The 21,086-nt window shown below is 52.3% G+C and overlaps 9 protein-coding genes across 9 annotated transcripts; 3 read left to right on the top strand and 6 right to left on the bottom strand.

Annotated features, from left to right (window-relative positions):
- Positions 1–1,281: 1,281 nt before the first annotated feature.
- BJX68DRAFT_268812 (uncharacterized protein) lies at positions 1,282–1,659 on the top strand (the record flags this gene model as incomplete). The annotated part of the gene is made up of 1 exon (XM_071046185.1): positions 1,282–1,659. One exon carries the CDS (start codon positions 1,282–1,284, stop codon positions 1,657–1,659), a length of 378 nt encoding a protein of 125 aa, XP_070897163.1.
- A 438-nt stretch (positions 1,660–2,097) lies between these two features.
- On the bottom strand, positions 2,098–3,525 carry BJX68DRAFT_241265 (uncharacterized protein). The gene has a single exon (XM_071040806.1). The coding sequence runs from the start codon at positions 3,327–3,329 to the stop codon at positions 2,112–2,114; it is 1,218 nt and encodes a 405-aa protein (XP_070897162.1). The 5' UTR covers positions 3,330–3,525; the 3' UTR covers positions 2,098–2,111.
- A 477-nt stretch (positions 3,526–4,002) lies between these two features.
- Positions 4,003–6,402, top strand: BJX68DRAFT_268810 (uncharacterized protein; the record flags this gene model as incomplete). The annotated part of the gene is made up of 1 exon (XM_071046184.1): positions 4,003–6,402. The coding sequence occupies one exon, from the start codon at positions 4,003–4,005 to the stop codon at positions 6,400–6,402; it is 2,400 nt and encodes a 799-aa protein (XP_070897161.1).
- A 653-nt stretch (positions 6,403–7,055) lies between these two features.
- On the bottom strand, positions 7,056–8,439 carry BJX68DRAFT_256543 (uncharacterized protein; the record flags this gene model as incomplete). Its single annotated transcript, XM_071043201.1, has 4 exons — positions 7,056–7,210; positions 7,283–8,155; positions 8,207–8,325; positions 8,381–8,439. 4 exons carry the CDS (start codon positions 8,437–8,439, stop codon positions 7,056–7,058), a joined length of 1,206 nt encoding a protein of 401 aa, XP_070897160.1.
- A 1,375-nt stretch (positions 8,440–9,814) lies between these two features.
- BJX68DRAFT_277168 (uncharacterized protein) lies at positions 9,815–11,006 on the bottom strand (the record flags this gene model as incomplete). The annotated part of the gene is made up of 1 exon (XM_071048276.1): positions 9,815–11,006. Exon 1 carries the CDS (start codon positions 10,925–10,927, stop codon positions 9,815–9,817), a length of 1,113 nt encoding a protein of 370 aa, XP_070897159.1. The 5' UTR covers positions 10,928–11,006.
- An 873-nt stretch (positions 11,007–11,879) lies between these two features.
- Positions 11,880–12,161, bottom strand: BJX68DRAFT_268807 (uncharacterized protein; the record flags this gene model as incomplete). Its single annotated transcript, XM_071046183.1, has 2 exons — positions 11,880–11,913; positions 11,977–12,161. The coding sequence occupies 2 exons, from the start codon at positions 12,159–12,161 to the stop codon at positions 11,880–11,882; spliced, it is 219 nt and encodes a 72-aa protein (XP_070897158.1).
- An 880-nt stretch (positions 12,162–13,041) lies between these two features.
- Positions 13,042–14,348, top strand: BJX68DRAFT_268806 (uncharacterized protein; the record flags this gene model as incomplete). The annotated part of the gene is made up of 2 exons (XM_071046182.1): positions 13,042–13,125; positions 14,022–14,348. 2 exons carry the CDS (start codon positions 13,042–13,044, stop codon positions 14,346–14,348), a joined length of 411 nt encoding a protein of 136 aa, XP_070897157.1.
- A 734-nt stretch (positions 14,349–15,082) lies between these two features.
- BJX68DRAFT_241262 (uncharacterized protein) lies at positions 15,083–17,201 on the bottom strand. Its single transcript, XM_071040805.1, has 3 exons — positions 16,317–17,201; positions 16,121–16,216; positions 15,083–16,002 (listed from the first exon to the last, which is right to left on the bottom strand). The coding sequence occupies exons 1-3, from the start codon at positions 17,033–17,035 to the stop codon at positions 15,609–15,611; spliced, it is 1,209 nt and encodes a 402-aa protein (XP_070897156.1). The 5' UTR covers positions 17,036–17,201; the 3' UTR covers positions 15,083–15,608.
- A 1,574-nt stretch (positions 17,202–18,775) lies between these two features.
- Positions 18,776–20,143, bottom strand: BJX68DRAFT_256540 (intradiol ring-cleavage dioxygenase; the record flags this gene model as incomplete). Its single annotated transcript, XM_071043200.1, has 2 exons — positions 18,776–18,793; positions 18,956–20,143. 2 exons carry the CDS (start codon positions 20,141–20,143, stop codon positions 18,776–18,778), a joined length of 1,206 nt encoding a protein of 401 aa, XP_070897155.1.
- Positions 20,144–21,086: the final 943 nt, after the last annotated feature.

Genomic DNA, 21,086 nt, shown 5'->3' with positions numbered 1-21,086 from the left:
TTCTGATATCGATAGAGAAGACTGCTTCTTAACGAACTAAGAAGGTAACTGGGTTTCTGAAAGGTAGGGTAGCTTTGATTCCGAAAGTAACAGACAGTAGCTAGAACTAATTACAAGTGTTAACGAGTGTGCTTAAATACTAAGTTCCATCATATCCTGACTATGCTCGGCTCGTAGCCTGGCTATGATCCGGTCATGTCCTGGGTATGCCCCATCGTAGTCAGTCTATGCTCCTCATAGCCTGCCTATGATCGTAACCCTAATCCGGCCTAGCATCATAGCTCGACTATGATCGGTCTCGGTGCATTGTTCTTCCGTAGTTGTCACGGCGCTAGGCTGCGGCACAACGGATTCATTGGCTGTCAATGCCCGCGTTCTCTGACATAAGCCTATTTATGAGGGGTAATAGTATTAGGAGGTGTAGGCGGCGAGGTCGGATCAGCGTCGGTTCAACTAGTAATCTAAATAATTTGACTTGGCTAAGTAGATTACTAGCCACTCTACTAGCCACTTAGCAATATAGAAGGTATAGTAATTGGAGCCATTTGCTACCAAAAAGTCTACTAGATCCTTTTTCCTGTTTTGCTTTAGTTCCTCCTTTTATTCCTGTGCTTAAATATCTCGCTATCTCGCTATCTCGCTACACAGTTAGAATGACAAGACCTTCAATTTCTTTCTCCTCACCTCCGTTCCTTCTCGTCTTACATCTCTGTAGCTTCGAGATTTTGCACGTGCCTTTCATGATGACAGGTAGTCCCAGCCCCCGATTTCCAATATTTCCCCAGACGCAGCTTGCAAAAGCGCAAAAGGATCTCCTGTCCCGGCCGAGCCGAAATGACAGATCAGCCTCAGCGCATATTACGGTGTGTCCGTTCCAATCAAGGGACGGAACTCGAGCACGTTGTCCAGGGATACCTGAGCGGTCTCGTATTCATTTAACGCTTGCGCTCGTATTCAGGACAAGCAACTAGAATTCAACCTCAAGGAGACCGAGAACTCCGAAATGCGCGCCTGAGAACTCGTATTCATCAATATCTCGTTTCAGTGCGTGCACATGTCGTTGGCGAGGAGGCAGAGTAAACTATGCCGCCGTTCCTTCGGACGGGAGCAGTATAAAAGACCGACCAAGTAACTGCCATTGTAGCTTTCGGGTAGAACTCATATCTGCTTCAGATCACAAGTACATATTCTGTTAGACCTTGTTTGCAAACCCTTTCCTCCCCTTCATATCGTGAGCCAAACCCTAGTACCAGCTAACACCCCTCTAGACAACAAAACAAAATGAAGCTCTCCCTCCTAACCCTAACAACAACCCTCCTCCTCCTCTCCTCCCCAGGCGACGCGTGGCGCATCCGCCTCTACGAAAACATAAACTACAAAGGCCGGCAGGTCACCTACAGCGGCCCCGGCAAAACAGGCAGCAAATGTTTCTCGAACATCGATCCGTTGAACAACAAGGTCTCCTCGATCAAGTACTACGCGTACAACTCGGACCGATCGACGCGGTGCTGCGTCACGCTGTACGATAGCCCCGGGTGCAAGACGAAGAAGGCCGATTGGACGCCGCAGCGGTCGTGCCATGATGAGGTCTGGAGCGACATTCCGGGAAGGTGGGATAATGATATTAGTTCGTTTAAGACGGAATGTCGGGCAGTGTAGGTTTCGGGACTGTGGGGACAGCCTGTCTAGAGGGGTACAGTATGGGCATGTTCAAGATGTAAACCAGGATCTCAATCTTTACTTGATTTTGAGTTTGTTATTTATGATTACACATGAATCACTCACCTGTGGTGTAGTACCGCGGAGTGTATCATGCATAGACGGACACCTTCTATAGGCAGTCCAGCCTCGGCACTAAATAATGCATCCATCCAAGTCTTTGTTGCGGAGAGGTCTGGACCAGACAGTGGATAAGAGAACTCGACTTATCTAGTCATACAACAGAATCCGCACGGCAAATATATCGATTGCAGTATGGCCCGCTATCTTCTCGCCATCTGCTCTGGTCATCAACTACGAGTAATTGACCTCGGTGCTAGCTCTCCATCGATTGCACAGTCGACGAGGCGTCTTGAAAACACAATATATATATTATATGGTCATTATAGCAATCATGTATGATACTCCTCAAATCTAAAATTCCAAATCGTGCTCGCCGAGTTATCAAACCCATACCCCTTCGAACTGGTAGACCCAATATGCTGCAGTAACGGCGGAACGACCGCGAACCGTGCCCAGCCCTGGCTATCTGCGATCTTCTCGACCATCATATCAACCAACCAGTCAGTCGTGAGGTCAGTCTGCTCAAGGAACCGCGGGATAATAGCGCGCGGGAAGACGAGTCCCTGCGAGCAGCAGCCATACTTGCTCATCTCGTGGACACCAGGAGACAGCGGCCACATTGTTTGCCGACCCGCCATGAAATGGAGGCCGATCGCGGCGGGGATGAAGACACACGACGTCAGCCAGATCGCGCTGTTCGGGATCGATCTGAGCTCGCGATGGAATTTGCGCTTGGAGGCAGTCATTCCGGCTGTGAGAACTGCCCAAACAATAAAAGACCAAGCCAAGTATTTTGGCCAATCTTCGCTATTCCACCCGAGAAGACCGTCGATATAAAACAAACGGAGATAAATCCAATCTCGTCCAGCGGTCCGCTGTTGCACTGTGCTAAGAGCACGCATGGCAGATGGGAACCAGCCCTTGACTGCCAGGGTGTCATCTTCAAGCATCGCAACGTAGTCCGCACCACTCTTATAACATTCGCTCATCAGTGTCGTAAAGTCGTAAATAGTCTTGTTTCGATACCAGCCGTCTTCCTCCCATTGTTGTAGCTGCTCAAAGTCGGGATCATCTTTCGAATAGGTCAAGAGGCGGTCCGGGAGCGTTTCTACCCATTTTTCAGAGTATATCGGGTGGTCGGTCGGATCCGTGTTGCCGATGCGTAGGTAGAGAAGCATCTTGCGCCGTTCGGACTCGCTAAGACCATGCAATAGTGACCCTACGGTCAACCCGACATATTGATCCCCCCTCCGACGGACCGAGACTATGCCCACACATAATGAAGGCTGCTCACTGGGTTCCCTCGTTGGAGGCTTCACGTGGGCCGCATTGGCGATAAATGTATTTGCCTCCTCAATCCTCTTTGCAGAATATCGTCGTTCGTAGGCGCGGTCCGCGTCGAAGAAGAACGATGTTGGATCGCGATAGCTGAGGCCGTGGTAGTAGCGGAAGGAAAGGAGGTAGAGGACGAAGTAGGTAAGGAAAATAGCGCCGGTCGCGGAGACGGAGAATCTGCCGAATCGAAGATACCGCGAGACGTCGGTCATGCCTGGTTTGCCCACAGGCGTGGACAGAGAGCGGGTGTCGCCTGCTTGTGTTCCGAATCGTGGGAACGGGATATGGGGTCGCTCCTCGTCGAAAGGTCGATTATTATAGGTCGCTGTAAATATATAGGCGCTAAATATACATTCGCTGAATGAAAAGATAATAGGGCGCGCGCAATGTCGATGAGCAAGAGGATGGAGAGAAGACGCAGGTTCAGGAGGCGCGATCGATGAGGTTGTGAATCTCGGACCATTTCGGGTTAGATCGTGCTGCCTCAGGTATCAACCAATGATAGCCCAGCCCTAAGCGCCGCCATGTGCAGACAGGTCGCATAAGTGCAAGCCATCTCGTTTCACCATCCACCGCGGGCCAATCTTTTCCCTGCTAAAGATAGCCCATGAGAGGGACGGGCCGTGCGGTTGATGCGTTGGAGCTGTAATTTATTTCAACTGGCTGACAAGGCATGTTCATGTTGGCCCAGCCTGCCGGCGCGATCCAACATGGTCGTTTGCCCTGTTTCAACATTATTACCCCGGCAGAGCTCTTTAGCCGCCATGTCTAAAAGGGGGTTCTCACAAGGGTTGTGGTTTTTCCGTTTCCATTATTGCCTTCCGGCCTTAATGTGCAGCCCTCAAGGTCAACGCCTCGACAGATGTGAGACGAAGAGTCACGGCAATGCGAATCCTCAACAAAAATGCATCAAGAAAAGCCAGGACTACGAGCATCGCGTCGGTGGTTAGCACAAACTCCTCTCATGACGAGGAATCGCACAAAGTTGCCGTTTCGCGGTCCCTCGGTGCAGCACTGTGGTCTTGCGCCATTCACCTCCTCCCCATCGCAGTGTCGTCTACGATAATCGCACTGAACATCAGGGGAACATATCTAGGAGCGGACTTAATGTCCCCAGTGCGATCTGAGACGATCAATCTCATGCTCTTCCAGCTAGCCGCCAAAGCACATGAAATCACCATCGTTGCTAGCCTGGGCATCATCGTCCTGCAGTTTGTCCGACATGAACTGCTGTGGGGTGATGGTTTGCCGCTTGGTCTTCTGGGCTCGGGACTTGCGTTCAACCATCTCGAATATTTCTTCTCGAAGGAGTTCTACGGTAGTTTACGATATGTTCCGGCCGCTGGGGTCAAGTCCCGCAAGGTCGCGCTGATAGTCGTTATCATCATCGCCGGGATTATCGCAACGCTAGCTGGACCCGCGAGTGCTGTCCTGCTGGTTCCCGAGTCACAAGACTGGAGTGCGGGTGGGACACCTTTTTACCTCTCTGGTACAGAGGACGTTTTGTGGCCCAGCAGTCTAGCAGGAGACTTGTCTGAACTGCAGCAATTATGCGGCAACGGTCGTTCAACGCATCTCGGAGTATGTCCAGGAGGCGGCTACCAGTCACTTTGGAGTCACTGGGGAACTCTGAACAGCAGCACGTATCAGAGCGAAAGTATCCGGCCCTACGCAAAAGAGCTATCGGGCTCGCAATTTTACTGGCGAGTCTCCAGCCCATCGTCCATGGTTGCACCTCTTTACGCTCTGGGCGATGTTCAGCCGGGGCCAAATGGGAAGACTACGCTTGTACAGCCACATGCTGCGCCGGCCACGGTCCTCCAGCAGGTCTCCAAGGACTGGTGGGAGGCTCTTAGCGTGCAGAAAGGGCTGGCGGCAAATCAAGTTGACGACCGTGTCGCTGCGGCCACGTTCAAGAATGCCATCACCGTGGCCCGCTGTGGGCCACCGGAGAAACTGAGCGCTGACAGAAGCACCGTGCACTTCCCTTCGATCAACGGCCGCTTCAACTATGCCGACAACCTGCCCCTTGAAGTTGATACCCTCAGCCCTAACCGGACGGACCACCTGCGCTTTCAATGGGTCCATCTCCCCGCACGGTTCGGCGCGGCCAGCATCGGAGCGGTGTTTGAGTCGCCCTGGGAGAGTCAGTGGGAAGGTAGCGCTTCCCGGGCGGTAATGGGCTGTACGGTGCAGGCTGGATGGGTTCCAGCAACAGTATACACGGACAAGTACACCTTTTGGACCGGCTGGTACCCGTGGAATATTCTTTTTGGGGATCGAACTCCGGTGTACAATCCTGGTTCCAGCGAGTCGACAAACGGCCGGGTTGCGTTCGGAGGCGACTGGCTTTCTCTTTTGACTCCACCCGCCCCTACCACGGCGCCTGATGCCTCAGACTGGCAGCCATCGACTATAGAGAGTATCTTCGTGAATGCGGGCTTGGCTGCTGGCACACAATCCGGTGGCACAACAGAGACTACACCATTAGACGACTGGCTCGCGGAAGACACCTCAAGCTGGCAAATGGTCTCCCTCGTCGAGTCCATTATCTGCAGCGTCGTCGTCGACGGACTCAGTCGGACAGGAAGCCACCGAGTCTTCGATACCTCAGGTCCATCCCTCGACTGGCCCATAGCAAACTACACCCCGCTCCACAAATTCAACAGCCTAGTTCTCGACAGCAAACCCGCCCTCCAACCGCCATCAAACAACCCAGAGGAGTATATAACCCTCCAAGCCACCATGAAAATCAGTGGCTTCTCAATGCAGAGCTCTCTCGCCACCTACCTCTCCATGTCTGTCCTTTTAGTACACATGGTCATGGCGACCATCCACATCATCTTCCTGCTCGTCAAACGGCACACGTCCGGAAGCTGGAGCACAGTCGGCGAGCTTATTGCGCTCGCGCAGAATTCTCCACCCGCTTATGAAGCTCTCGCCAATACGGGCGCGGGGATACAGCACTCGAAGACGTACTCGCATGTCGCGCGGATCAGGACTATTCGCGATGCGGGGTCAGCTGAGGCGAAGCGTATCGAACTGCAATTCGAGGAACCACCTGCCTCCGTCGGTACTGAGAGTGATAATCCAGGGCGGGAACTGCATACTCTGCGGGATACCTTGCTTCGCCATCCAGCTACGTGGCCGAAGCACCGGGCTCGGTACGGCGGTGGCGATGGCGATGCCTGGGGCTCCACGGGCTCGAGGGAACATTTGGTCCCCGGACTCACGGAGCCGGGTAGAGAAGCCGGACGTGTGCAGCTTGATAGTCGGTATGGATAGAATGTAATCAGGACTGTATATGTAACTTTGCTATTATCGATACACAAATGGTTCTCTCAGCCTGGCTACTTAGTTATATACAATACCCATCCGTAATTGAGACTGAGATTAAGATTGTGATAATGTTTTCTGAGATAGAGTTCATCTCCTGTCACCTCATCTGAAGCCCCATGCCCTAGGTCTTCTACCGAAAAAAGGGACTCTCATCACGCATGGCCAATGCGTTCCGCTCTGGTGGTTATTAGCCTGGTAGACTTATGCTTAGCAAAGGGCTTCTGCTCACACTGTTCGCCCGGTCGAGGTATGACATGCGGGAGATATAGATTTATTTTCCGGCGGATGTTGCCTTCCTCCTCTATGGTGTTTGGCAGTTTCTCAGCAACGCCAACGCATTCGGAATCTTTATGGAAATGGGGAGTGGGAGAAATAAATGAATCTGGACAAGAGTGTATATGCCAGCTCGAGTTCGCAAAGCAAGAACTCGAGCACCTCAGGTGCGTTGCCCACGGGGCGGGTTTCGCGGTCGGAACGAGTTGGCTTCCAGAACGAAGAGATGTTGGCTCACAATACGGCATAGCTACCTAAACAATAATCTTGATTTCAGACCACATGTATCCTCCAAACCGGACCTTAGCCGCATGGGCCAACATGTATCACCTGTTCCTTTGAAGATGTTTCAACATGGCATCACCACAGGACGCAGAAAAAGGCACGCCTCCAATTCCATGCTGCTGAGCATATGCCAACCTTCCCTCTCTGCTCGAGTCGAGGCCTCTGGATTTCATCAAGTCGACATGAGACAGGGGATCTAGCAGGTCATGGGTCAGCAAAATATCTATCCTATCATTACATTTTACGGAAGCAGAAGCTGGGGGCTCACCTCCACCCCCTCTGAATGGATCGCCGCTAACCATGGTCGGTTTTGGTCCGGCACCTCCAGCCCCACTGCCAGGATTAACGTTGCGGAAAAACCAGCTGAGTCCCTCGAGAACCACTTGGCCAAGCGAAATGCCATGCGGCGGGGTGGATGTTGGCTGTTGATTTGGAGTGCTAGATGTTTGTCCGGCCAGAGGGGGTTCCGGGATAGAGGCGCCCGTCTGAGGGAGGTCATCGTGATCCCGTTTTCCCGCTGCATGAGCGCTTGTGGAGAATCGCGACGGAGCAGACAGCCCAAGCAACCTCCCGGCTTCCGTTTTATGAATGGGCATATTAGCATCTAGTTCCTCCTCGATCCTCGAAGCGACGACTGTCGGACTGCCATAATTCTTCGCCACCATCTCCCCCGCATGTCGCGCAATCTGCTCCCGGTTGACAAACCAATCGATAATTACGCCTTTATACTCACCAGCGCCATCATACTCCCATCCATGCTGATACGTCTGCAACCGCCGTACACCAACTCCATCCTCCCACCTGCGGCAAAGATCGGCAAGGCGCTGGCTATAAGCTGCCGCCTGTCCGGTGGTCGCGGTCCAGAATGTTGTTATAAACGTGACACGGGGGATGTACTGCGGCCCACTCAGGACGCGTATGAACTGGATTAACTTGCGGTCAAAATCATCGAACCGCTCTTGGGGGATGCAGGTGAGGTATAGGAGGCCGGTGATGCGGGCGAAAGGCCGGATGGATTTTACCCCGCGGACGATTTCCCGGAACGTGTTCTCTTCGGTGTTCGGGTCGAAGCCGGGTGTATCCATGATGAAGTATGGTTTGTCGTTGATGACAGCTTTGCAGAACTCGATGGTCTTTGTGACTGCGGACTCTTGGCTCGAGGGAGAAGGGTATATGGAGAGGATAAACCTGCCAGAGTCAAGGTTCTGCTGTGAGTAGCCAATGAGGCCGGATAAGTCCTCGAGGAGGGATGATTTGCCGGACCCGGTTCGTCCGAGAATGATCAGTACGTCGGAAGGGGTCTTGGTCTCTCTGCTCCCGGTTAGGTTAGCAGCGTATAAGAGTCGACAGTAGACAGAAAACTGACCTGAAGTGGGCCTCCAGCTCTGTGAGACACTCTTTAGTTCGTACGGCTTTGGACGCCATGGATATCGTAATACCAAGTATGGTATAAACCAACCTGCAGCAAAAGAAGGGACTTGAATTCTGGCGGCAGCATCAGCACATTGGGCGGCAGTGGGAAAGTCCCTATATATAAAGTAAATCACATTCCTTATTCCGAACCAGCAAGGCTAACTCAGAGGGTGTTGTGCCATGACCGTTAGCCTATATTCGCCCTTCAGCTACAGGATAAACCCCTGGGTGCAATCGCTAGCATCTATGGAGTTACATGTCATGTGGAAACACGTCCAGTTTACTACTCTCAGACACTCTCATATTTCTCCGGTCTTGATTTGCACCTTAGAGATTCAGTAGATCCGCTCCGTCTTATACTTTGGTCATGGAGGTGCTACCTCTAAGCGCCCGGTTCAGGGATGTTCAGGGTGTGGACGAGGTTGTCTCTCATGGAATCTTTCGACTGGAATCAAACGCGTCCTTGGCGAAAATTCCGACATCTTTTCCCCACCATATCCGAGTAGCTGGGTGGGTGAAAGTCACTGGACGAGGCCGCCCCTTGGACAAGAGGTGCATGGGGTTAGCCACCGACGCGGCGATGGTCGAGTATATCATATCTCAGCCATACATATATAGCGTTTCGTTGGCTGCTGCAGGGGCTGGCGTCAAAGGAAACAACCAGGACTATTTCATAACCACTAATAAATCACTTATGGGGAGAACCCGTTCCATATTTAAGAGGCTGGCTTTCGGGTCTTGTGGCCGAAGCACTCCTACTGGAGTTTCGAGAGAGGCATTCGACTCAACCGATGTATCAGAACTAGGCAGATAGGGAAAACAATTTGTTTTCAGAATCGCCGCTCGTGATGTTTGCGTGCAAAGCAATTGGCTGCATTTCAGGCAGAGTTGGCTACGAGACCTGTTTTTCCTGGGGAGAAACCTTTGTGGCGGGCAGAGCACACATAATGCCTTCTATTATTTTTTAAACTATTTAAATCAGGGCCGCAGAGGGTTCCTCGTCTGCAAAAATGTTGGCACCCAGGACGCACAAATACGGAAATATTGTTGGCAGATACCATGATTATTCAGAACAGATTACACAGCTTTTATAGTTATCTAGACTCATATATCTGAGTACTAGTTTGTTGTACCAGGAAATGCCTGCAGGAGTATAACAGGAATGCTAACTACCTACGCTTGGTCTTAGTTAATTCCCTATTGGATTAATAAGGCGACAAACATTAAAGGAACATAATGTAGCATAGAGTACTTAATGTGAACAACATAACAGGTAGCAAATAATTATCAAAATACACGCCCTGGAGAAATTAGGAACAGGCTTGCTGAAAAAAAAAAATAGGACAAAGGCAAGGGCACGAAGACGTACTTCGGCTGCCAACGCAAACTATTCCTTTTGCGCGGCTAATATGGAATCATCTCCTAGGACATAGGTTTCATCACTCGTAGTAAGATCCTCGTAGATAATGGCACCGGTTAAAGTACCGCAAGAGGCCATGTATCCCGAGCAGAGCGGCAAAATGGCGGCCTCTGCAATAGGAGCACAGGGGGGAAATACAGCAACAGCACAGCTAGCCGCCAGAAAACCTGCAAAGCAGCCAACGGAGCTAAGAAATCCAGCTTTTGCGATGGCGTTTCTCTTCTCTTCCAAGACTCCGATACATTGCAGCTGTAGCTCGTCTGCCTGCCAGCGAAGATTGAACCAGACGAGGTCCACACTGCGATGCCGCTGGCCGGTGATGATAAGCGGGAGAAGGCTCTCGTGGAATATAACCGGGCGGTCAAGAACATAAGGCTCATGGGTTGGAACGAGGAGATGGAATTGCGCCGTGCGTCCATGAGTTGTAGTCTGAATGAGCGTCCTCCTGTCCGCTCTCATCCGCATACAAATCGCATCGAGCTCATGATGATACCCGCCGAACTCGGAACCGAGAGGGAACGCTCGGTTCTTCGCCTCGAAGACCGGATACCAGTCTGTATCGCGATTCCAGACATAGAAGTAGTGCCGCCTTTGATCGCCGCTCTTCGCGCGCGCGTTCGCAACCTGAAGCATCTCGTACTCCACAAAGCGATATACGTGTGCCCCGAAGCCCTCTTGTTCCCAACCCTGGATCTTTGCCATGTTGATAGTCGTAAGCTCACGTTGGATGCCCTGGAGACTAGACCCTACCCGCTCAATCGCCTGCCCGGCCAAGAGCAGGGCTACCGGGATCGCGACGAGAGCTTCGGCTTGGAACATGGCGATGAACTCTGGGGCGGAATTAAACGCGCCTGGGATGACCCGAAGGTTATTTGACTGTATGTCGTTCAGGAAGCCTGGTATTGCGCTTTTTGCTCTCTTCATGGCCTCCTCGTGTCCCAAATTCAACGACCGTCCGCTCTTGTATTGCACCCATGCTCGTAGTGCCACGATGACAGCTTCCGAACCGTGCTGTTTGATGAGCACGGCAGCAGTCTCTCTCGTGAGACTCGCAATTGTCAAGCCTGCTTCGGGATCCATGTTGATGTTGGAGGAACTGGGAGCAGGAAGAGGAATAAAGAGAATGGGGGTTACTGCCAGTGCGGTGAAATCAAGGAAGTGTATAAAAAGATATATATGATCAAGAATTACCATGAGCGGCCTGGCGCAGGGAGGGCGGCTATATTACCAGTTGTGACCCCTGCAGCAGCCAACCATCTGAGCGACTACTCAAACACGAACCTTCCACCATGGGCCAACCAACATTTTAACGCAACCCATATCCTGCGAGCCAATACACTTCCTATCCTAAATTAGTGGAAACCGGCCCGCGAATTGGTGTTCACCCAGACGCCGTGGCTGCGCTGTGGTCATGGCTGGGTATCCACCAAGAGAGGCAATACTGGCCGTTCGTAGGAAGTAAGATATTCACGTCGGGTTACTGTGGTATTTGTGTACATGTATAACGGATTCTTCACACGTCCGGACGACAAGCAGATGTCGGGCGTTACTGTCTCATAGCCTTCAGGCATATAATTGCCCTCTGACCCGTGACTTTACATGTTATCTGAATAGCTAGCTCGGTATACCCCTATATCCCTAGAGAGGCCAGTGTTTTCCTCCACAGCTTGACGAGCCCCAGGCGTTCGACGATAAAACAGCAATAACAATCATGGATCTTGAGTTGAGTATCTGTTACCTGGAACAGGACACCTACCGTTCTATATACGCTACGTGAGCGAGTGATTACGAGGCTGTGATAGCATCTACATGCTAGGAAATGCTAAAACGCCATTATCGTCAAATTATAAGCCATGTCATATCTGAATACTATCCCCATGCCAGACGCATATCGATCAGGCCTGTCCCAAAATCAACATCAAACGACACCCTCCCGAATCCAAGAGACCCAGCTCAACTCCGAACGACTGCCCACTGTCTGCTCGCACACTACGCCGCAGGCAACCAGGTCTGGAAACTGACACCGTCCCTCTCAAAACACCCAGCCCGGCAAGAGCTCACGGAGCCTAGAGCCAATCCCAGGACCCGGACCCGGGCCCGCATTTGGGCCGAGGGGATGGCCCGCGCACAGGCGGACGTCGTCGTAGGTAACGCCCTCAGGCAGATCTTCTGGAGCGATCCACATCACGCCCAGGGAGCCGCACTCGGCTTCGGCGGCGGCGATTTCTTCGGGGGTGGCGTCGGGGCGGAGGCCGGCGAGGGCGGTCGTTGCGTAGATGCCGAGGAGGAGGGAGGCGTAGGTGAGTGGTTTCATGTTGGAAGTTGGTTTGAGGTCTTAAAGGTGGGTTAGCCGTAGATAGAAGAAAAAAAGAAAGAAAGAAAAGAAAGAGCAAAGGGGGCGAATAGGAAAGATTCGGGAAGGAAAGGCCATTTCGTACTTTTGAAACTCACGCAGTAAGAACTGGAGGGGTATTGGTGAGTGCAAACGGGGTGGCTTTTTCGGGACAAATATGTGAATGGGCTGGGAAGCAGCAAGCTTGAACCGGACTGCTGAAGGGCAAGGATAGATGGCTTGGGTGGTGAGCAGTGGCGTGGGAATACTGGTGTTTGATTCTACTCTCAACGTGGTGGGGATGGGGCCATTTGCTTCTTTATGCGGCGAACAGGCGACGTGGTCAAAGTCGCCCCCAATTGCTGCCTAGTCACAGGGCAACTTGGATGGACAAAGGGTCCTCTGCCCAGGCCCAAAGGACCTCGCCCGCGCTATCACACGGCCTACGAATACAAAGGTACATCATTCCCGTTTGCATGTACAACGTTGTAAGCTGGGCTAGAGCTCGATGAGCAAAGACGGTCAATGGAGGCAGTGCCGACCTGCAACTGGGGGAGTTACCGTCTTTTCCAGTCGAATGAGGCTCCAGGCATACGGTTTGATAGGCATAGTACCATCCCGGAGATAGAGAAGCTTGACAGACTGTCGAGCTTCGTGGCATGCTTCCTCTCCCGAAGTTTCCGCCGTCTTTCGACTTCCCTCGCTCTCTTTGTGGCCAATAATAGACTTTGAAACCGAGGCTCTTAATCATTGAGGGAGGCGCCTTGCCTGTTGTGAGCAAGTGTAATAAGACCCATGTCTCAGTTCAAAGACGATGGAACCATCATAAGATGGCAAGGTTGATTGGCTGGCGGCTATCAAAATGGCCCCCAACCGCTTTTGGACGGAGGAAGACACTGGGGTCTGTCTTATTGGCTGCAAGCTTGGGATAGTGTGTCCGCTCACTGTAAGCGGCACGGACACCAATGTGAAGTGAGGTTTTAGCATGGTGTTGTGACCTGTGAACTCTAAAGAAACGCTTTTAGAAACTAAGCTCAAACCTCAGACCCTTGGACCCAAAGACTAATAGGAAAATCCCTGTAAAAAGCCACTGGCCGTGACCTATATATATATAGGTATGCCGGCACAAAAGGCTTTAAAAGACATTGTGTGTCGCCGAATGGATCATCTGCTTTTATATAGTTCAAGACGAGGGAAAGGAAAAAGACTATAATGACCAGGAACTCCCTCCATTCTATCCTTCTACTACAGGGGGTATGCAAGCATTCTCTAGCTGCGTTGTGCTCGTTCCAGGCTAGACGAGTTCGAAACTACACCAGCTGCAAACTACATAAGTTGCAGAGTATACAAGTCCAGCTTATTCAAATTCCAAACTCCACCGGGTTCAAACTATATGAATTCCAAACTACACAGATTGCACCACTAAGAGGCCAGGTATTGATGTTGATGTGATGAAAGCAGGGACCAACCGCTCTTCCCTGTTGAAATCCTGCCCATCGCGATGGGGGCCAAATACGGTGATTAGCCCACTGGAGCCCAAGGGGCGCGGATGGTAGTATGTCGTCTTTAATGTTTAGATGCTCATTTCTTTATCAGATGGGATGGGATGGGAATATAAAAGGCACGGGCATTCCGTTTTATTCAAGGTATCTATCCAGCCAAGTCTATCCTCGGACAACACAGTTGGATATCCATTCCATCCAATCACCCCCTTGCCCTGCCCAGGAACGCACGAAAGCCATCTACAATCGCTTGGTAAGCCCATCGTCGTCCTCTCTCTTCTCTTGTCCTCTACATCTCAGTATGTATATATATCCATACTAAGCTTTCGGGCATCTATAGCAGGTTCCTATCCACAATGAAGCTCCGCATGATCCTCATCAGCATGCTCATGCTGCCCTCTCCTCCGCGCTGACCGTCTTCCGCCGAACTTCAGAAGGCGAAGGCGATCCCGTCGCCGAATGCGGTGCCCTCGGCGTCATGACCTTCGACCCCGCCGACCTCCCCGACGGCGTCTTGCCGAGCGACGTCCGCAAATGCCATGACCACCCGCTCGGCCGGAATGGGAACCTCGAGAGTGGGTCTCTGGCGCCGCCCGCCACGGTGAAGGGCTCGCTTTATAACAGCACGAGCGACGGACACGGAGGCGGAGGCGGAGACGGACACTAACAGGGACACCACACCCGTGGAGACTCGCTCGGACCTTGACCTCGACCTCGACCCCGAGGTTAACCTCAGCGTGGGCACTCGCGAGCAAGCGGCGTGTGAATGGAAAGCAGAGTACGGGTGCTCTGGTAGTGGGTATTGCTGGAAGACGTGCGGGAAAAGGGCGAGTGGTGCTGGACGGCGACCAAGGGCGGAATCGGCTCTTGGATCAAGTGAAGGACCTGGAGGGACTGCGGGACTCACACCTATGCATGTGCGAGAGGGTTGAGTCCGTCCTCTGGGTGCAGTTGCTAGGTAGCGGGTGGGCTAGGTTGGATCGAGTGTACGGTCTCGGGTGGATAGTCTGGGTTATGATTCGGCGAGTAGGCGATGTTGGAAGATACGGATAGTGCAGTCGATAGGTATAATCCAAATGAGAGGTACACAAGGGTAGACTTGATCTGACTGTATCCGTTTGTATTGTGCCTATTATTCATAGCCTCATAATTTCCCATGATAGTAGTCAGCGGTAATTGAGATGGGAAGAGTGCTTGCTTATTTGATCGCTATTTATCTATCACTAGCTTGGGAACATTAGCCTCATCACGATATAAATAATCGGAGCGCATAAACACTAACTTGTCCATACTTACAGTGTAGAGCTGAAATGGGCAGGACACCACCTAATAATGGATCGTCAATTAATGTGATAATTACAAAGAACAATGAGGGTTTCCTCGCTTTATTTATCTAGTCTTGTTTGCCATTTACTACTGTACTATGTGGAACCTTTATCATGCTGAGCTCATAGTTCTCCCAGGTGCCCTCCCGCGTGGTAAGATCAATGACCCAAAGGTTCTGCGAGTGGTTAAATTTACTAAGTAGTGGTAGATGGAGCTCTAGGATAGACATAAATAGCTTCACTTTTGATCTGCTAGACGGGCTTCAGCAGGAGCTTGAATAAACCAATAACCTTGAAGGAACCGCGCAAGCACGAGTCCAGCAATTGAACAGGAGGTATACAGTCGGTTTAACAAGTGGGATACATGTGGAATACGAACATCCGCGATCTAGCTTCATGCTAGTGCGAGCCTCCATATCTACAGTTACGCTTGCGCGACTAATGATTCTCGACCGCCCATGCCCTCCATTCGAATGGAGCCGCCAGATGTTCCTGGGGTATCTCTAAGCTACTGGAATCTTTCAAAAATCTCACTGGCGGGCTCTGGACGATCCCTTGGGTATATAAAAAGCAGGCAACAAGTAAAACATGATATCCTCCATTCAAGCCTTAACATACTCCGTCCGTATATGAACAGTCCTCATAATCCCATTCCCATTCCCATCCCCACGCCCACGCCCATGATCCCCCCCATCATGGTCAATAAGCGCCGAAACACTCCCATGCGCATCATCCATAACCCCCATCTCATAATAATGCTCATGCATCCCTTTATTATCCTCATTATCCCGCCCGGGGAGCGTAATAATCTGTGCTTCCGACTCTGTATTCTTCGTGTTGGTATTCCGACTCCGCTTCGCCCGTCGCGAGCCAGACGCGTTGTTGGCGGACGACCCGTCGCGGTTCGACGATGCGTTGCGGTCGCGCACGAATTTGACGAAGCCGGGGAGCATGGGGATTGCGCCGGATAGGATTGCGGAGCAGATTTCGCCGAGGCTGGATATATAGGAGGTGCAAGTTAGCTAGCTGTGTCATCAGGGTCTGGTGTCGTGGGTGCAGAGACTGGGAAAGGGAATTCCGGTAGATTTTGGCAGGTAGGGAGGGGATAACGTACGCCCATAGTCCAATGGGTGCAATCCCCCAGGTGAAATCGTGCGTCTGCGTGAGGAGGATCCCGTAGACGAGTCGGAATATGCTTGCGATGCAGCCCCTGGTTTTAATGTTAGTATTGGCGCTCGCGGTTCTCGGTGAGGTCTCGAGTTCGAGCGGCAGGAGAATAAAGAAATGGAGATTGGGGTCTTCTTTCATACAGTATTCCAGTCCCAAAGACCGCCGCCAGGATCATCTTGGACCGAGCCGGAAGCTGAAGGCGAATGATGACGACCAAAGGAAGCAAGAGGATAGTGATATCGGAGACGACATTGAGGACCGACGAACCGATCAGCAAGCCATTAACCGATATACAGCGGCCCGGCAAGTGTGGTTCCCAGATCTTCTCACGTGGCACGCAGGCAAAGGCGAAGCTGAACATGATGGCGAGATAGCAGGGGATATTCGTCCACAGGAGGACTTCATGTAACCAGTAGAGCTTCCCACGCGTAACGCCGAGGAAGATCCGCTTCAGCTGCAAGAGCATCGCGACTTTTGCGCCGAGGATCGTCGGGCAGTAGACGATTTCGATGATATTTGCCCATTGGACGACTTCTTGGAAGTGGGCGACGGAGACGTTCCACTGGTGCGTTCCCTGCCCGAGGTGTGCGGCGTAGATCATAAATCCGCTGAAGAAGTAGAATCCGATCAGGGACAGTATGAGAATGTATTCCTCGATCTGGGCGCGGCGCAGGACTCGGGCTTTGACATAGACTCGGAGGGCGACGGCGACGGTTGACAAGGTGATGGTCACTGCTGCAGTGCCGTAGATGTAGCTTTTAAGAGAGTAGGGGTTGTCGAGGTTGCTGACCTGTCCCTCTGGCGCTGCAAGGGCAGGGACAGTATCCGGGTTGCCGCTGGCGCTGGCGGCGTGGGACATTTTCGCGGGTTGGATTTCAGTACATGCACGCTGTGACTTGGGATAACTGGGGTATCTATCTTGCAAAGTTCAGTGGCGAGAGTGGAAGACATGAGGATCACTTGGACCAATGCAACGTAAAGGACCCCTCAGGGTCAGGTTGTGAAATTATAAACTAACTTTGCGGGGGAAATGAGCGGACGTGTTTTTAATTGTTTCCATTGGATTGCGCGCAATAATGGTTACTTTTCTAGTGGCTCATAGTCTCACATCAAGTGGAGTGCGAGTCAAGGGCCAATCGAGCCTCAGAGAAGACGAGCAGGGGAGTTGGAACATGGGCCTGGGTCCACCCACACTCTGACAGAACTTTGATTTTGTTAGTCTAAAATTGGAATGCTCGACGTGCCCATGTGAGACTCAGCACCGGTGATAGTGGCATGATCGACACGATAGTAGCACCCCTCAGGTGGGCCGATACGAACGGAGCTGATCAATTGCACGCTACGCTGCTCGGAACTGTCTTCCTGGAAGAGGAGACGATGTTACGAAATGTCCAGTAACAGGAAGACCGCTGAGGGGTCCCCTTTGCTTTTTAAGTTCCGCCTGTCAAGTCAATTGGGTGATGCTCAGGGGATTGTGCCGCACAAGTCCCGAGGGCCGAAATCCACATGGACAGCCTCTTGCCACGAAAGAATCCAGTTTCCTCCGTACAAGCGGCCCCGCCTCGAATCCTGCAAGCCAGTTTCTCGATGCTTGTCATAGATTCACAATACGCGGCTGTGGGATGCATGATGAGATTCTTGCTCTCCGAACCAGAATCCAGCGCTTTCCCAGACTAGGCAACGTGCTGTCTACTTCAATGGTCAATGAAATTGACAGCCGTCGATACAATGACTAAAGCCTAGGCCCTGCACTACTTGCGAGCTGAAGTCCGCAATCTCACTTGGATCTCCAATTCTCTCCCGGGGCGGAATTCCGTCCATTTTCCGCCCGCTGACCTTCGCTAAGCACCTCCATCGTCGAATCTATATGTTATCTAATAGGCTGGGTCCTAGCTTCCGGGATTTATACCTGTCGTAGCGCGCCCCAAGCAGCAAGCCGCAACAACCCGGAGACGCAGTCCTGGAAACCTAGTCCCTTTCCAGTCCCGACAAGTTGGGCCCTCAGAATGCCGGACTCGGGATGAGGGGCAGGTGGGTACGCCCTGTACATAGAGCATCTCGCACACGTGCTCCACTACCTGGTGGACGTTGAAGAAGATTCTCCGCGGAGTTATGAAGGTCTGAGTTCAATTATTGTGCCCGTCCAGCCCTCGACTGGCCTTGCGCTTCACCACAGTATCTGAGTTGGGTATCATGAGTAGTACTGGTTCTCGTATCAATTTGAGCCGTATATTTGTGATATTTTGTCCGAGTGTACAAAGGAAACGAATGTCTGCTACATCGTCGGGCGCAGATCTAACAAGCAAGGTATGTTATTCTACTTCATCGCATACATTCAGTATATCCTGCATGATTTCCATGTTTAGAGATGCTTACATACAATCCTATATCCACGTAACTTGTTCAGTGCCGCCGCTATCGACACGCCTTTCGATTACCTCATGAGAGCGCTTATGATAAAAGTTATTAATCTCAACAGCCACTGTTCAAGATCTTGTTTCATAACTAGTTATCTGAACGAAAGTCCCGAATGAAATCATGTACACACATAACAGTCCACAAGAACCAGAACCGGAAGTAGCGCAAGCAGAATCAGAACCTAGGCCTGGCACCAGAACTAAAGTCTCACGAGCATATACACCAACAGAGGCGGCACCGAGAGCAGCAGCACGATATCACGAATCCGGGGTCCATATAGTCACGCCCGACACGCACCGCCGGTGGCAGTCGACGTCTCGGCCTCAGCATCCGAGGTCCCCGACGCAGTCTCCGAGCTCACACTCGCACTGGCAGTCACAGTCGCCGCACTACTCGCAACATCAGTGGGAATACCAGTCGGGGCACCAGTCGGGGCACCAAACCCACCAGGTCCCTCGGAGCCACCGGGGAAATCACCACCGCCGCCACCATTCACGGTATCATCGCTGTGGCCCGAAACGGCCTCGCTCCCGTCTTCGGTCCAGATGTAGCTGTATGCGGGATCATACTCCGCCGAGAGATCGACTGCAACGGTGACCCAAGCAAGGAGGCCATCTTCAAGGCTCTCGCCGAGATAGACATAGTTCAGGACCGGGTCCGAGGTCGTCCCACTCGTCTCGTCGCCAAAGACTCGATCCGCCTCGTTGGTCGTGATATCCACCGTATTCGTGTTATACGGCTCCGTCTCCTCCACCTTGTAAATCAACTCCTGATCCCAGAACAGCTGCCCGATATGCGGGACCGACCCGCCCGTCAACGTATTGTTGCTCAGCAGCGTCGCGTTCAGATGGACGATGATATGGTGATGCGTCGTGCGACCAGAGTAATGGCCTGGGAAAAGCGTGTTGAAGGTGACGACGCCCTCGTCGTCCGTCTTGCCCACGCCGCGGAGGAATGTTTCCGATAGGATACTATCGTCCGAGCTATCGCCGTTTCCGTTACCCTGCACGCCCGAGTACACGCCCGTCGCGTTGCAGCTCCAGGTATCGGCGTAAATGCCGACGAGAGGTTCGCACGTGCTCACGTCGACGAATTGGTATTCCAGGACGACGGGGACGCCAGGCTGGGATTCGAGGATGTCGGTGCGGATTAGCTCGCCGTTTACCCAGAAGGGACCCGTTTCTCCCTCGGGGTTCAGGACGCAGGTGCTGCTGGATGTGCCGAAGATTTCGGATTCAGCGGTGGACAGCGTGTAGTTCTCCGAGGAGAGGTGCGAGGTGTCGAGGACGTCGTCGGTGTCGCGCTTGGCTTTGGCTTTGGCGAGGGCGTGTTTGAGACGGTAGTCGGCGGTGATTTGGGAGCGGCGGGCGATGGCGCGGGCTGTCAAGCCGGTTTCGTCAAAGGTTGCGGCGCAGTTGGATAGACCACGGCGGAGGTGCGCTTTGTATTCGAGGAGATCGCGCGTTGCGAGCTTCTCTTCGTGGCCGGGGTGGGCCGAGGCCAATGCCGCGAAGAGGAGAGGGGCTTGGAGGAGGTGCTTGACTTGCATATTGACTGATTGAGTCGGTACAACTGGGGGGAAAAAGAGAGGGAGCCGTGCTTGCTGAATAGTATCAAGAGCTGCCGACCTTGACTACCCTTTTATACCTTGTCAAGATACCCGTACAATCACGGCTCTCCCTCCGAGTTCCCTTCGAGTCAGAGACTCTGCAACAGGGTATCTGCGAAGGATGAAGCATTACGCATACAAGCTCAGCCGCCAAGAGAAGCCAATATGCGCTCAAGCTCCGGGACGAGACGCCAAGCACAAGTGAGTCGTCAGTCGATGACGAATACCCTCAATCTCACGCGGCGATAGGACTGGTGGAGAATTGACTAGCCCTACGGTCCTCACTCCCCCTGTCATTGATGCTTCTTCACTCCAGGACAGTCTTGTTGATGATCTGCGCGAAAGGACGAGGTAGGTCCAATGAGAGTGGGGATTTTACAAAGGGGACTGTTTGACGCTATTGGGGTTCCTGGTGGTGCAAAATCCTTCGCACTGCGCAGTCTGTTTAGTGTCTAGACCATTGAGGAATGCGTAATGCTGCTAAGCGTTTATAGCTTTATAGCACCTCCGACTCGTCGTCGATGACCATTCTGGCAAACTCTATTGGGCAGACCAGTCGAGTATATCAGAACAGATCTTCTTGTCAATTCAGATAAGCCCTTTCAAAAAGCTAGCAGAGGGGCCATTGCCTCAAGACTAGTCCGAAGGGACGGCCTATTTAGATCTCCACCATCCCCACACTTCCCACAATCCCCCACAGGCTAATCCGTGCGGGCTATAGGGCTAGCAGGGCACGGAGTACCAAGACAGTAGTGGCTACATAGTATGTCTCCACGCGGAAACCAAGACGGAGTCAAGACTCCGCGTTTGAGCCTCCGTCACGGGGAACCGAGGCGAGGCCTCACGGGCCCGCAAATCCCAATACCTTGTGGATAAGAGTGCA

This window comes from Aspergillus pseudodeflectus (assembly GCF_044049435.1).
Source record: "Aspergillus pseudodeflectus strain CBS 756.74 chromosome Unknown BJX68scaffold_33, whole genome shotgun sequence".
In the NCBI taxonomy this organism is placed as follows: Eukaryota; Fungi; Ascomycota; class Eurotiomycetes; order Eurotiales; family Aspergillaceae; genus Aspergillus; species Aspergillus pseudodeflectus.
Note: the sequence above shows the minus strand (reverse complement) of the source record. Positions and strands in the feature narration are given on the sequence as shown.

Excerpts from the sequence above, each read along its gene's own strand:
- BJX68DRAFT_241262 (XM_071040805.1), bottom strand. The coding sequence starts at position 17,035 with ATGTCCCACGCCGCCAGCGCCAGCGGCAACCCGGATACTGTCCCTGCC. Across the intron at positions 16,217-16,316 it reads GTCTTTGGGACTGGAATACT|GGGCTGCATCGCAAGCATAT; the intron begins GTATGAAAGAAG and ends CATTAAAACCAG. Across the intron at positions 16,003-16,120 it reads GCACCCATTGGACTATGGGC|CCTCGGCGAAATCTGCTCCG; the intron begins GTACGTTATCCC and ends CTATATATCCAG.
- BJX68DRAFT_241265 (XM_071040806.1), bottom strand. The coding sequence starts at position 3,329 with ATGACCGACGTCTCGCGGTATCTTCGATTCGGCAGATTCTCCGTCTCC.